General features: G+C 43.6%; 1 protein-coding gene across 1 annotated transcript in view; it reads right to left on the bottom strand.

The window, feature by feature from the left end:
* Nucleotides 1-3,935: 3,935 nt before the first annotated feature.
* LOC112073552 (platelet-derived growth factor D-like) overlaps nt 3,936-16,012 on the bottom strand; it is a 12,586-nt gene continuing 509 nt past the window's right edge. The window contains 5 exon segments of the mRNA XM_070440190.1: nt 3,936-3,950; nt 4,355-4,404; nt 4,407-4,560; nt 4,934-4,987; nt 12,085-12,262. Coding sequence (XP_070296291.1) covers nt 3,936-3,950; nt 4,355-4,404; nt 4,407-4,560; nt 4,934-4,987; nt 12,085-12,262 — 451 coding nt within the window.

Here is a 16,012-nt window from a genome sequence, read left to right as displayed (position 1 = left end):
TGAACACAGTGATGTGATGTGTCTGGTCCAGTCTGTTTAACACAGTGTATGATGTGTCTGGTCCAGTCTGTTGAACACAGTGGTGATGTGTCTGGTCCAGCCTGTTGAACACAGTGATGTGATGTGTCTGGTCCAGCCTGTTGAACACAGTGATGTGTCTGGTCCAGTCTGTTGAACACAGTGATGTGTCTGGTCCAGCCTGTTGAACACAGTGATGTGTCTGGTCCAGTCTGTTGAAAACAGTGTAGTGATGTATCTGGTTAAGTCTGTTGAACAGTGATGTGTCTGGTCCAGTCTGTTGAACACAGTGATGTGATGTGTCTGGTCCAGTCTGTTGAACACATGATGTGATGTGTCTGGTCCAGTCTGTTGAACACAGTGATGTGTCTGGTCCAGTCTGTTGAACACAGTGATGTGTCTGGTCCAGTCTGTTGAACACAGTGATGTGTCTGGTCCAGTCTGTTGAACACAGTGATGTGTCTGGTCCAGTCTGTTTAACACAAGTCATGTGTCTGGTCCAGTCTGTTTAACACAGTGATGTGTCTGGTCCAGTCTGTTGAACACGTGTTAGTGATGTGTCTGGTCCAGTCTGTTTTAATAACACAGTCATGTGTTCTGGTCCAGTCTGTTGAACACAGTGATGCGTCTGGTCCAGTGTGTTGAACACAGTGATGTGTCTGGTCCAGTCTGTTGAACACAGTCATGTGTCTGGTCCAGTCTGTGAACACAGTGATGTGTCTGGTCCAGTCTGTTGAACACTGTGTAGTGATGTGTCTGGTCCAGTATGTTTAACACAGTGATGTGTCTGTCCAGCCTGTTGAACACAGTCATGTGTCTGGTCCAGTCTGTTGAACACTGTGTAGTGATGTGTCTGGTCCAGTATGTTTAACACAGTGATGTGTCTGGTCCAGTCTGTTAAACATCATGTTCTGATCAGTCGTTACACAGTCATGTGTCTGCGTCCAGTCTGTTTAACACAGTCATGTGTCTGGTCCAGTCTGTTGAACATAGTGTAGTGACGTATCTGGTTAAGTCTGTTTAACACAGTGATGTGTCTGGTCCAGTCTGTTTAACACAGTGATGCGTCGGTCCAGTCTGTTGAACACAGTCATGTGTCTGGTCCAGTCTGTTGAACACAGTCATGTGTCTGGTCCAGTCTGTTTAACACAGTCATGTGTCTGGTCCAGTCTGTTGAACACAGTGATGTGTCTGGTCCAGCCTGTTGAACACAGTGTAGTGATGTGTCTGGTCCAGTCTGTTGAACACAGTGTAGTGATGATCTTTAAGTCGTGTGAACACAGTGTAGTGATGTGTCTGGTCCAGTCTGTTGAACACAGTGATGTGTCTGGTCAGTCTGTTGAACGCAGTGATGTGATGTGTGTGGTCCAGCCTGTTGAACACAGTGATGTGATGTGTCTGGTCCAGTCTGTTAACACAGTGTAGTATGTGTCTGGTCCAGTCTGTGAACACAGTGATGTGATGTGTCTGGTCCAGCCTGTTGAACACAGTGATGTGAGTTGTCTGGTCCAGCCTGTTGAACACAGTATGTGTCTGGTCCAGTCTGTTGAACACAGTGATGTGTCTGGTCCAGCTGTTGAACACAGTGATGTGTCTGGTCCAGTCTGTTGAAAACAGTGTAGTGATGTATCTGGTTAAGTCTGTTAACACAGTGATGTGTCTGGTCCAGTCTGTTGAACAAGTGATGTATCTGGTAAGTCTGTTGAAAACAGTGATGTGTCTGGTCCAGTCTGTTGAACACAGTGATGTGATGTGTCTGGTCCAGTCGTTGAACACAGTGATGTGATGTGTCTGGTCCAGTCTGTGAACACAGTGATGTGTCTGGTCCAGTCTGTTGAACACAGTGATGTGTCTGGTCCAGTCTGTTGAACACAGTGATGTGTCTGGTCCAGTCTGTTGAACACAGTGATGTGTCTGGTCCAGTCTGTTTAACACAGTCATGTGTCTGGTCCAGTCTGTTTAACACAGTGATGTGTCTGTCCAGTCTGTTGAACACTGTGTAGTGATGTGTCTGGTCCAGTCTGTTTAATAACACAGTCATGTGTCTGGTCCAGTCTGTTGAACACAGTGATTCGTCTGGTCCAGTTGTGTTGAACACAGTGATGTGTCTGGTCCAGTCTGTTGAACACAGTCATGTGTCTGGTCCAGTCTGTTGAACACAGTGATGTGTCTGGTCCAGTCTGTTGAACACGTTGTAGTGATGTGTCTGGTCCAGTATGTTTAACACAGTGAGTGTCTGGTCCAGCCTGTTGAACACAGTCATGTGTCTGGTCCAGTCTGTTGAACACTGTGTAGTGATGTGTCTGGTCCAGTATGTTTAACACAGTGATGTGTCTGGTCCAGTATGTTTAACACAGTGATGTGTCTGGTCCAGTCTGGTTAACACAGTGATGTGTCTGGTCCAGTCTGTTTAACACAGTGATGTGTCTGGTTCAGTGTTTAACACAGTGAGTGTCTGGTCCAGTCTGTTTAACACAGTGATGTGTCTGGTCCAGCCTGTTGAACACAGTGATGCGTATGGTCCAGCCTGTTGAACACAGTAGTGATGTGTCTGGTCCAGTCTGTTGAACACAGTGATGTGTCTGGTCCAGCCTGTTGAACACAGTGATGCGTCTGGTCCAGCCTGTTGAACACAGTTGTAGTGATGTGTCTGGTCCAGTCTGTTGAACACAGTGATGTGATGTGTCTGGTCCAGTCTGTTGAACACAGTGTAGTGACGTATCTGGTTAAGTCTGTTTAACACAGTGATGTGTCTGGTCCAGTCTGTTTAACACAGTCATGTGTCTGGTCAGTCTGTTTAACATAGTGTAGTGACGTATCTGGTTAAGTCTGTTTAACACAGTGATGGTGCTGGTCCAGTCTGTTTAACACAGTGATGCGTCGGGTCCAGTCTGTTGAACACAGTCATGTGTTCTGGTCCAGTCTGTAACACAGTCATGTGTCTGGTCCAGTCTGTTGAACACAGTGATGTGTCTGGTCCAGCCTGTTGAACACAGTGTAGTGATGTGTCTGTCCAGTCTGTTGAACACAGTGATGTGTCTGGTCCAGTCTGTGAACACGTGTAGTGATGTATCTGGTTAAGTCTGTTGAACACAGTGTAGTGATGTGTCTGTCCAGTCTGTTGAACACAGTGATGTGTCTGGTCCAGTCTGTTGAACACAGTGATGTGTCTGGTCCAGTCTGTTGAACACAGTGATGTGTCTTGGTCCAGCCTGTTGAACACAGTGTAGTGATGTCTGGTCCAGTCGTTGAACACAGTGATGTGTCTGGTCCAGTCTGTAACACAGTGTAGTGATGTATCTGGTTAAGTCTGTTGAACACAGTGTAGTGATGTGTCTGGTCCAGTCTGTGTGAACACAGTGATGTGTCTGGTCCAGTCTGTTGAACACAGTGATGTGTCTGGTCCAGTCTGTTGAACACAGTGATGTGTCTGGTCCAGTCTGTTGAACACAGTGATGTGTCTGGTCCAGTCTGTTGAACACAGTGATGTGTCTGGTCCAGTCTGTTGAACACAGTGATGTGCCTGGTCCAGTCTGTTGAACACAGTGATTGCCTGGTCCAGTCTGTTGAACACAGTGATGTGCCTGGTCCAGTCTGTTGAACACAGTGTAGTGATGTTCTGGTCCAGTCTGTTGAACACAGTGTAGTGATGTGCCTGGTCCAGTCTGTTGAACACAGTGATGTGCCTGGTCCAGTATGTTGAACACAGTGATGTGTCTGGTCCAGTCTGTTAAACAGTGTTGTGATGTGTCTGGTCCAGTCTGTTGAACACAGTGATGTGATGTGGTCTGGTCCAGTCTGTTGAACAAATTTGTGATGTGTCTGGTCAGTCTGTTGAACACAGTGATGTGTCTGGTCCAGTCTGTTGAACATAGTGTTGTGTCTGGTCCAGTCTGTTGAACACAGTGTTTGACACATCACATGTGTTGTCTCTGAGAGGGAGGAAAGATACACGTGAACCTTTGACCAACTACAACAAGCAGCAACAGAGAAACCTCACACATCTTCCCCCCACTACACACACACCAACAAACACACACACGCTCGCCGTGAAGCCCCAGTCTCTCTAAAGAGCTGGGAGAACATTTACCTTCTCTCATTTTCCCAAGGTCACCTTGAAGGTTTTCTACTGGCTGACTAAGAAACGGCTCCCTTCACTGAAGCACAGACCACAATATGTACTCCTTTGAAATGGTTTTTCTTTGTGTGTGTAAGCACCTGTGTGTGTGTGTGTGTGGTGTGTGTGTGTGTGGGTGTTGTGTGTGTGTGTGTGTGTGTGTGTGTGTGTGTGTTGTGTGTGTGTTTGTGTCTGTGTGTGTGTCCAGTATGTTATTACTCTTGTTTGTCTGCTGGGCTGGTAGGCCCGGGGTCTGTACATGGCCGTCCTCTGTACAAGCTGTCCAGGTCCTGTCTCCAGCTGCCAGGGTTGAGGTGGCGGAGTAGCTGCTCCACTGTGTTGAAGGATGCTATGGTCTGGTCCAACGCTGCTGCTGTCAGAGGAACATCAGTCACCGCTGGAGCCAACACTGACAGACTGTCCTCCTGGATGAGGGGTGGAGAAGGAGGAGGGGGTCAAAAGTTCTGAGCAGGGACACAAGGTCTTCTTTAGTCTTTGAGAGCCTTCTAGTGTGTCTGTCTGTGTGTGAGTCTATGGAATGCTCAGCACCAGTATCTGAGCTGCCCTCTGACTGTGCATGTGAAAGGTTTACAAAGGTCAGGGGACAACCTTGACCTTTTAAAATCAGCCTAACGACTGGGCACTAGAGCCCTCTATCTGTCTCCAGGCTGGGACCAGGAGTTTCTCCTGCTGCTGATCAGGAGGGTTAGGGGGTCTGACAAAAGGGCTGTGAGGTTCAAACACAGGTAGGTGTGTGTGTGTGTGTTTGTGTTGAGCATGCTTGCATGTCCAACTCACCATCAGGGTCACAGCCTCCCAGTTAGTCTTCGATGCTGTAGGAAGAGAATCATCCTGGAGGAAGGAAGGAGAGAGAGAATGAAGGAGTGGGATTTGGGTTATTCTGGTGCGTTTACATAACTCCTGTCAGAACATCAGGATAATCCCTGGTTGAATTCCAGGTGATGGTATCGGGGGCTGGTCAGGACTTGTCTGTCTGTGTTGGATTAGCATTCATCTGTCTAACATTGTGCTAATGGGAGTTTGTCACAAAGCTGCTGAGAAAGGTTCACAGACAGTCCCTAATGGTTGAGCAGTGTTCCTCTCTTGGGCCCAGATTCACACAACACTTCTTACACAATAACTTAACCTCTACGGGATCTGTGACCCCCCGCCTCCCCCCATGGGACAGTTGAGCTAAAGTGCGCTAATGTGATTAGCATGAGGTTGGAAGTAACAAGAACATTTCCCAGGACATAGACATATCTGATATGGGCAGAACGCTTAAATTATTATTAATCTAACTGCACTGTCCAATTTACAGTAGCTATTACAGTGAAATAATGCTATATTATATTGTTTGAGGAGAGTGCACAGTTATGAACTTGAAAATGTATCAATAAACCAATTAGGCACATTTGGGCAGACTTGATACAACATTTTGAACAGAACTGCAATGGTTCATTGGATCAGTCTAAAACTTTGCACATACACTTCTGCTGTCTAGAGGCCGAAATCTAAATTGCACCCAAACTGGAATAATACATTGTGGCCTTTCGCTTGCATTTCATTATTATATTTTACCAGATCTAATGTGTTATCCTCTCTTGGGTACGTGAGACATTAGCGTCCCACCTCTTCAACAGCCAGTGAAACTGCTGGGCGCCAAATTCAAATACAGAAATACTCATTATAAGAATTCAGAAAACAAAACATATTTTATATATGTTTAAAGATGAACTTCTTGTGAATCCAGCCACGGTGTCAGATTTAAAAAATGCTTTACGGCGAAAGCATACCTTACGATTATTTGAGAACATAGCCCACTAAACAATTAATTACAAACAGTAACCAGCCAAGTAGAACAGTTACACAAGTCAGAAATAGAGATAAAATGAATCCCTTACCTTTGATGATCTTCATATGGTTGCACTCAGCAGACATACTCATCTCTACTCAAGTTAAATGTTCCTTTTGTTCGATAAAGTCTCTTTATAGTCCAAAAACCTCAGTTTCCTTGTAACATCGCTCCATTTGTCTTCTCTCAGGAATAAAGATCCACAGGCTCAATAGTCTCTCGCTGGAGTCAAAACAGGGCAGATCAGAAAAACATCTAATATTGTATACCGCTAAAGCTTCCATAGAAAACTCATGTTCAAACCGCGAATGTTTAATTCATTCACCATCCTCAGGTTAGGTTTTTTAGCCAAAGAATCAGATAATATTTCAAGCGGACAATAACGTTGTCAATTTAAAAGGTAAACAAGAAAAGGCACTCTCACGGTCCTCGCGCATTTGAAAAGCTTCTTGTGACACTTTAGGGTCCACTCATAACGAACATCTCTCTACTTCCTCAGTTTTTCAGAGATACAAGCCTGAAACAATTTCTAAAGGACTGTTGACATCTAGTGGAAGGCATAGAAATTGCAATTTGAGTCCTAAGTTAATGGATACTGTAATGGCATTGAATAGAAAACTACAAAACCAAAAAAAGAAATACTTCCTGAATGGATTTTTCTCAGATTTTTCACCTGCCAATTTCAGTTCTGTTATACTCACAGACATTATTTAACAGTTTTTGGAAAACTTTAGAGTGTTTTTCTATCCAAATTCTACCATTTATTATCCTGGCTAATCATATATTCTGGGACCAAAAGCAGGCAGTTTAATTTGGGCATGCATTTCATCTCAAAATTTCGAATGCCTGCCCCCCTCCCTTAGAAGAAGTTAAATTCTTCGACATTAATTTTAACATTTCCACAAACTTCAAAGTATTTCTTTTCAAAGGGATCATGATTATGCATATCCTTGCTTCAGGTCCTGAGCTACAGGCGTTAGATTTTGGGTATGTCCTTTTAGGCGAAAATTAGAAAAAAAAAGGGTCTGAATCCTTAACGGTTTAAGAAGCTTCTTAAGAAGAGAAATGCTTACAATTTGTATAGAGAGTTCATAAAGATCGGTTCGTAAGTGGCAATTCTACCCTCACCTATAAAAGATCACTTTAGATTTTGAATTTTTCTTACAAACATTCGTGCAAATATCTTTCGGTCTAAAAACAAGTTATTGGTGTTTAAAGTAATCAATGTACATGAAAACTTGCAGATTGAAACGGTTTGTGAGAGTTGAAATTAACCAGCTTCAATTTCTTTCTCACGAGCTTTTTCTCTCACTGCCCGAGTTTTAACCAAGTAATTGCCAATTCTTGGATTAAGAACATCTGCAAGAACAAATCCAAAAGCTTAATTTTCAAGAATGTAATTCCTTCTTAACTGTTGGCTTAAGGAGAAACATAAGAAATAACGCAAGAAYATTTCCAATAAATTTGAGGAATAACAACTTAACTTTATTCATAAGTCTATAGTGAAGAACAAAATAACAGTTAAGAAGAAATGTGTTCTTAAGAAGGTTTTGTGAATCTGGGCCCTGTCCTCCTCACAGACCCCTTCATCAGACACAGAGAGATGAAGTGCTCTATGTAGAGGAGAGATACCACACTCACTGTTTGTGAAAAGTGACTTGTGAACACACCCCTTGCASATGTGCAACTGCCGCTGGTTGATATTCTATGTAATGGGTAAAGGCTCTCCTAAAAACACACTCTGCAGTTCATAGAGCCTGTTTACTTCAGCTCTGTTAAGTTCATAGTGAACCTGAGGGAACAACTATACATCTGCATAACATGCAGTCTGAACCCACTTAAAAACTATGTGTACTCTGTGTGTGTGTGTGTGTGTGTGTGTTCATGTTATGTATGAGTCTGCAAATGCATGTGTGTGTGTTATACTGTATTTGTGCATGCTGTGTGTGTGTGTGTGTGTGTGTCTATATTATGCCTGAGCCTTTGAATGTATGTGTGGGTGTGTCATATGAAATCAGAGATGACTTAAAAAGTTTAGTGACTAATATTTTGTTTTATAGCATCCGTTTCTCGTGTGCAACCCACAGATACACACTGTGTTTTGACAGGAAYCCCTCTGACTTCAYACACAGCTGGGGTATTGAGCTTCGACTTCCTCATTGCTATGAGGCTCATACATGAGTAGTGTGTGTGTGTGTGGCCCCTGCAGCAGCCCCAGATGTGTATCTCAGTTAGCATCTGACCKTATTAGGCAATAAGCCGTCAGATTCAGTAAACTGTCCCACAGTCCTGTGCTTCAGAGGGGAATGCAGGGACAGCTGGGCTAAAGCCACACRCGCACCTGGGACTTTTAATAGGRAGAACAGTTTACAGTGCCTTAAGAGAGCAGGTCAACAGGGACACGAAACCATGTCTGGTAGCTGGGAGAGTCGTGGCAGATTAGACTAGGTCCTCCTGGGTAGAAACGTTTTCAGATGGTCACAGGGTAAGAAGGGAAGTAGTGCTTTCAGGGTGAAACAACAAATAAGAGATATTGCAATAAAAAYGTGTATTGCCATAATTGACTTGTGTTTCCATGCACCTGCTACTAATAATGTGTCTGTAACACTTCCTCTCAGACATGTTCTTTCTGTAGGAGATTAATGGTATCGCTTTGCCACAGACAGTGTTGGTTTCTGGGAATATCTATTTATGTATTTATGGGAAAACCTCAATGGGTTCCAGARTAGCTGCAGAGCCTGGCAACATCTGGGAGTCTCCGGGAACAGAGTAGAGTTCCTGGATCATATTCCTGCCTGGATGGATCTGCTGTTCAGAGGAACTCCACAATTGTTTTATCTAAGCAAGTCAGTTAAGAAAAAAAGTATTWTTTACAATGACTGCCTACACCAGCCAAACCCGGACAATGCTGGGCCAATTGCGCGCCAACCTATGAGACTCCCAATCACGGCCGGTTGTGAGACAGCCTGGAATCGAACCAGGGTGTCTGTAGTAACACCTCTAGCACTGAGATGCAGTGCCTTAGACTGCTGCGCCACTCAGGAGCCTAAATTCACTGAGCCTGAATCACTGGTTCTAGAGGATTCCTCGTTAAGAAAAGCACTACAGCATTCAGTCATGGTCATGTTATTGCATKGTGTTGTTGTGTATGCGTGTGCATGTGCATGTGCGTGTACATGTGTGTGAACAGTGCATTCGGAACGTATTCAGACCTCTTGACTTTTTCCACATTTTCTTGCGTTACAGCCTTTTTCCAAAATTGATGAATTTTTTCCCCCATCATCAATCTACACACAATACTCCATAATGGAAATAGCCCATAATATTTGAAATATGACATTTACATAAGTATTCAGACCCTTTACTCAGTACTTTGTTGAAGCACCTTTGGCAGCGATTAAAGCCTCGAGTCTTGGGTATGACACTACAAGCTTGGCACACCTGTATTTGGGGAGTTTCTCCCATTCTCCTCTGCAGATACTCTCAAGCTCTGTCAGGTTGGATGGGGAGCGTTGCTGCACAGCTATTTTCAGATCTCTCCAGAGATGTTCGAAGAGGTTCAAGTCCGTGCTCTGGCTGGGCCACTCAAGAACATTCAGAGTCTTGTCCCGAATCCACTTCTGCGTTGTCTTGGCTGTGTGCTTAGGGTTGTTGTCCTGGTGGGAGCAGGTTTTCATCAATGGTCTCTCTGTACTTTGCTCCGATCATCTTTTCCTCAATTCTGACTAGTCTTCGAGTCCCTACCGCTGAAAAAAATCCCCACAACATGATGCTGCCACCACCATGCTTCACCGTAGGGATGATGCCAGGTTTCCTCCAGATGTGACGCTTGGCATTCAGGCCAAAGAGTTCAATCTTGGTTTCATCAGACMAGAGAATCTTGTTTCTCATTGTCTGAGAGTCTTTAGGTGCCTTTTGGCAAACTCCAAGCAGGCTGTCATGTGCCTTTTACTGAGGAGTGGCTTCCATCTGCGCCACTCTTTGCCATATAGCCTGATTGGTGAAGCTGCGGGCAAGAGATGGTCGTCCTTCTGGATCTCCCATCCTCCACACAGGAACTCTGGAAGCTCAGTCATGAGTGACCATTTCGGGTCTTTGTCACCTCCCTGACCAATGTGCTTCTCCCACCTTGCTCAGTTGTGACGAGGTGTGCCAGCTCTAAGAAGGAGCTTGGTTGCGTTCCAAACTTCTTCACATTGTAAGAATAAATGCGGGCCACTGTGTTCTTGGGGGGACCTTCTAAGGATGCAGACATTTTTTTGAACCCCTTCCCCGGATCTGTGCCTCGACATAATCCTGTCTCAGGAAGCTCTTGCGAACATTTGCATCAATCACACATGAGCTTAGGAATTATAGCTCTGACATGCCACTGTCAACTTTGTGGGACTACTTATATTAGACAGGTGTTGGTGCACTTTCCAAATCAAATGTCTCAATGAATTTAATTTGACCTTCTAAGGATGATCATGATGGAAAGACGGATCCTGCCACATCCTGAGCTACTTTTTCTGAGTGTTCTGATATGGTCTGAATAATTATGTTAAATTACACGGTATTGTTTTATTAAACATATTTAAGTAATCATTAGCCAAAACATTTTATGGCTTTGTTTTATGGGCTATCGTTGGTTAGATCGATTTTGAGGATGTTTTTATTTATTTAGAGAATTAGGTCTGTAACAACAAAATGTGGAAAAAGTCCAGGGGTCTTAATACTTTTCGAATGAAGGTTTTGGGCTAAAGCAGAAGACGTATTGTGGTTTTGTTATCAAATCAAATGTATTTATATAGCCCTTCTTACATCAGCTGACATCTCAAAGTGCTGTACAGAAACCCAGGCTAAAACCCCAAACAGCAAGCAATGCAGGTGTAGAAGCACGGTTGTTTTGTGGTTATGGTTGTATTGTGGTTATGTTGTTTTGTGTTTGTGGATGTGTTATGGTTGCATTATGGATGAGTAATGGTTGTATTGTGGTTGCGTCCTGGTTGTACTGTGGTTGTGTTGTGGTTGTGATGACAAATGACTGATTTGGAGGAACTAGACTCTCTCTCGCTCGTAACTCCCTCTTCGCTCTCTCTCTCTCTCTCTCTCTCCTCAAACTCCCTCTCTTTGTTCCTTAGGAGTTATCAGCTGTCAGCATGATAGGATCTGAGACACCTGTTCTCTACCTTCCTCTCTCTCTCCCTCCTCCACCTTATCTATACAGCAGGGCAGAACAAATTAGAGCTGTTAAATGAAGCCTCTTACAGCCCTAGAGGTGGTGGAGGGGAAAGTGTGTGGGTACTGGGAGGCCAATCTAATGGCAGCTTCCCTGTCTGGGAAAGTGTGTTGGTTTCTCACACGCACACCCGCCCCCACGCACAGGGTGTCACTGTGCTGAGGACACAAAGCAGGCAGCTACACACAAGGACAAAGGAATAACAAAGAACAAAAGGACAACATGAGGCACTGTGGAGAAGGAATAATAACGGACATATGCCGACCTCTCCAGGCGAAAGAGACGGGAGAGAGATGAGGGGGGAGGAGAGATGGAGAGGAGAGAGAGAGGTGAGGGGGGAGGAGAGATGGAGAGGAGAGAGAGAGAGGTGAGAGAGACTTTCAGGATATTTTAGAATGGAGAGGAGTGCAGAGTGGTATGAGATAATGTGTGTTTAAAGTCAAATGCTTTAGAGGGCAAAATAAAAAACCTCTTGCTCTCTTCAGTAATGTAATGTGTCTGAAAGCCAAGGGAACATCTACACATCTAAATCCTCCTCCACTATTCAACTACTGACGTAGCCAATCTTCTGATCCAGACTGGGCTTTATAAAGAGTACATACTCAGTCTCCCTCCACCTCTCCCTCCTCTTTTGTCAAGTTAGAAGTCTTACAAAGGAAACAGACGTTAGTGGGTTTAGTCATCTAATTCCCACAGCTTGTTACCTCAGGAAGGATTTTGGTAGCACCATACTTGAACCCTCTGTCATACAGACTACATTAGACTGTCATAAGGATGACATAAGAGATTCATTGGCCGTTATAACACCAGCTTTGGGTCTTTACGTTTCAACACCTTTGTGGAATGAGATGCAGTCAGATCCCGAYGTTCACTCACCTGTAGAGAAAAGTGGAGTTTGAAGCCAGGCTTGGCCACGAAGTAGTCGTCTGACTTGAAGGAGACTTTGAGGGTGTTGGTTTTGGAGGTAAGACGAGGGGGGACTCTCTGACCACACCATCTCCCCCAGACAATAGTACTGGTCTCTGACATGTCCTCCACCTCCACAAAGTCATATCTGCGAGGGAAGGGGGAGAGGAGGGGCTCACTAGCTTTTCAATCAATGGATTTAATATAAGAACGGATCAATCAATGGATTTAATATATCAACGGATCAATCAATGAATAATCACTGTTCATTAGAAAAGGTATAATTGTTGGCGAGCCAATCACCAGTCATCTCCCTCCCCCTCTTTATATCTTTCCCTTCCTCTCCCCTCTCGCTTTCCCTTCCTCTCCCCTCTCGCTTTCCCTTCCTCTCCCCTCTCGCTTTCCCTTCCTCTCCCTGAGAGACAGAGAGAGAGAGAGAGAGAGAGAGAGAAACACAGAGAGAGAGAGAACAGAGAGAGGAGAGACAGACAGAGAAGAGTAGAGAGACAGAGAGAGAGAAACAGAGAGAGAAGAGAGACACAGAGAGAGAGAGCGAGAGGAGAAGAGTGAGAGAGACAGACAAAGAATAACAGTCAACAAAAACTGTTCAATAATACAGTTTATAGTCCTAACATATATTTAATGCTCTGTGACTACCACATCCTAATGCTCGTGACTACATGAGTCCTAATGCTCTGTGACTACATGAGTCCCTAATGCTCTGTGACTACATAGTTCTAATGCTCTTGACTACATAGTTTCTAATGGCTCTGTTGCTACATAGTTCTAATGCTCTGTGATACATAGTTCTAATGCTCTGTGACTACATAGTCCTAATGCTCTGTGATACATAGTTCCCTAATGCTCTGTGACTACATAGTCCTATGCTCTGTGACTACATAGTCCCTAAATGCTCTGTGACTACATAGTCCTAATGCTCTGCTGACTACAATCTCATGGCTCTTGCTTCTGTACTCATAGTTGCTCGCACTAATAGTCTGTGACTCAATGTTCTATCTCTGTGACTACATAGTTGCTAATCTCTGTGACTAATAGTCCTAATGCTCTGTGACCTGTACATAGCCCTAAATGCTCTGTGACTACATAGTCTAATGCTCTGTGACTACATAGTCCTAATGCTCTGTGGACTGACATAGTCCTAATGCTCTGTGACTATACTAGTAGTCCTAATGCTCTGTTGACTACATGGAGTCCTAAGCCTGTGACTACATAGCTACTCTTACCAATGTCTAGCTCTGTGACTACATAGTCCTATGCTTGCTGGTGACTACATAGGTCTAGATGCTATGGTGACCTACATAGTTCTAATGCTTCTGTGACTACATAAGTCCTAATGCTCTGTGACTACATAGTCCCCAATGCTCTGGACTATAGTCTGATGACTATGACTAATAGGTCCTAATGCTCTGTGACTAACATTTCTAATGCTCTGTGACCTACATAGTCTAATGCTTGTGAACATAGTTCTAATGCAACTCTGTAGACTACATAGTTCGTGAATGCTTGTGACTACATAGTCCTAATGCTACTGTGACACATGTCTAATGCTCTGTGACTACATAGTTCCCTAATGCTCTGTGACTATCATGTTTCTAATGTATGTGACTAACATAGTTCCCTAAATGCTATGTGACTAACATAGTCCTCTTAAAATGTCCTAGCTGTGGACTACATACGTTCCTAATGCTCTGTGACTACATAGTTCCTAAATGCTCTGTGACTACATAGTTCCCAATGCTCTGTGACTAATAGTTACTAATGCTCTGTCGATACTAATTCTGTAATGCTCTGTGACTACATAGTTCTAATGCTCTGTGAACTACAATAGTTCCCTAATGCTCTGTGACTACATAGTTCCCCTAATGCTCTGGGACTACATAGTGCCTAATGCTCTGTGACTACATAGTCCAATGCTCTGTGACTACATAGTCCTCAATGCTCTGTGCACTAATAGTTCCCCTTAATTCTCTGGTGACTACATAGTTCCCCTAATGCTCTGTGACTACATAGTTCCCCTAATGCTCTTGTGACTACATAGTCCTGAATGCTCTGTGACTACATAGTCCTAATGCTCTGTGACTACATAGTCCTAATGCTTGTGACTACATAGTCCTAATGCTCTGTGGACTACATAGTCCTAATGCTCTGTGACTAACATAGTTTCTAAATGCTCTGTGACTACATCGTCCTTCAATGCTCTGTGACTACATAGTTCCCCCTCAATGCTCTGTGACTACATTAGTCCTTATGCTCTGTGAACTACATAGTTTCCCTTAATGCTCTGTGACTACATAGTCCTAATGTCTCTGTGACTACATAGTTCCCTAATGCTCTGTGAACTACATAGTTCTAATGCTCTGTGGACTACATAGTCTTAATGCTGCTGTGACTACATAGTTCCCCTAATGCTTCTGTGACTACATAGTCCCTAAATGCCTCTGTGAACTACATAGTTCCCGTAATGGCTCTGTGACACATAGTCGTTAAATGCTGCTGTGACTACATAGTTCGCCCTAATGCTCTGTTGACTACATAGTCCTAATGCTCTGTGACTACATAGTCCCCTATGCTCGTGACTACATGTCCTAATGCTCCTGTGACTACATAGTTAGAATTCTATCTGCTAATAGTCTAGTTGACTACATAGTCCTAATGCTCTGTGACTACATAGTTCTAATTGCTCTGTGACTACATAGTCTAATGCCTCGTGACTACATAGTCCTATGCTCTGTGACTAATAGTTTAATCTCTGTGACTAATACGTCATAATCTTGTGACTACATAGTCCTAATGCTCTGTGACTACATAGTTCCCTAATGCCTCTGTGACTACATAGTCTAATGCTGTGATACATAGTCTAATGCTCTGTGACTACATAGTCCTAATGCTCTGTGACTACATAGTCTAATGATCTGTGACTACATAGTTCTAATGCTCTGTGACTACATAGTCCTAATGCTCTGTGACTACATAGTCTCTAATGGCTCTGTGACTACATAGTCCTAATGCTCTGTGACTACATAGTTCCTAATGTCTGTGACTACATAGTCTAATGCTCTGTGACTACATAGTCCTAATGCTCTGTGACTACATAGTCTAATGCTCTGTGACTAAATAGTCCTAATGCTCTGTGCTACCTAGTCTAATGCTTGTGATACATAGTCTATGCTTGTGCAATGTCCTAAGCTCTTGACTATAGTTATGCTTGTGACTACATAGTCTATGCTCTGTGACTACATAGTCCTAATGCTCTGTGACTAATAGTCTAATGCTCTGTGACTACATAGTCCTAATGCTATGTATACATAGTCTAGTCGTACTACATAGTCCTAATGCTCGTGACAATAGTCCTAATGCTCTGTGACTAATAGTTCTAATGCTCTTGACTACATAGTTCCCCTAATGCTCTGTGACTTACATAGTTCCCCTAATGCTACTGTGACTACATAGGTTCTAATGCTCTGTGACTACATAGTTCCTATGCTCTGTGACTACCTAGTTCTAATGCTCTGTGACTACATAGTCCTAATGCTCTGTGACTACATAGTCCTAATGCTCTGTGACTATTTCTAATGCTCTGTGACTACATAGTTCCCCTAATGCTCTGTTGACTACATAGTCCTAATGCTATGTGACTACATCCGTTCTAATGCTCTGTGACTACATAGTCTAAGTCCTACAATGTTCCCTAATGTGACTACATAGTTCCCCTAATGCTCTGTGACTACATAGTTCCCCTAATGCTCTGTGACTACATAGTTCCCCTAATGCTCTGCGATTATATTCCTCCTAATGCTCTGTGATGAATCTGAGGACATGAGTCCATCTCTCTACTGCTCTCAACAGTAGTGGAATGAGTTATTGGTGACCCATACGT

Source organism: Salvelinus sp. IW2-2015, unplaced genomic scaffold (genome assembly GCF_002910315.2).
Source record: "Salvelinus sp. IW2-2015 unplaced genomic scaffold, ASM291031v2 Un_scaffold2291, whole genome shotgun sequence".
In the NCBI taxonomy this organism is placed as follows: Eukaryota; Metazoa; Chordata; class Actinopteri; order Salmoniformes; family Salmonidae; genus Salvelinus; species Salvelinus sp. IW2-2015.
Note: the sequence above shows the minus strand (reverse complement) of the source record. Positions and strands in the feature narration are given on the sequence as shown.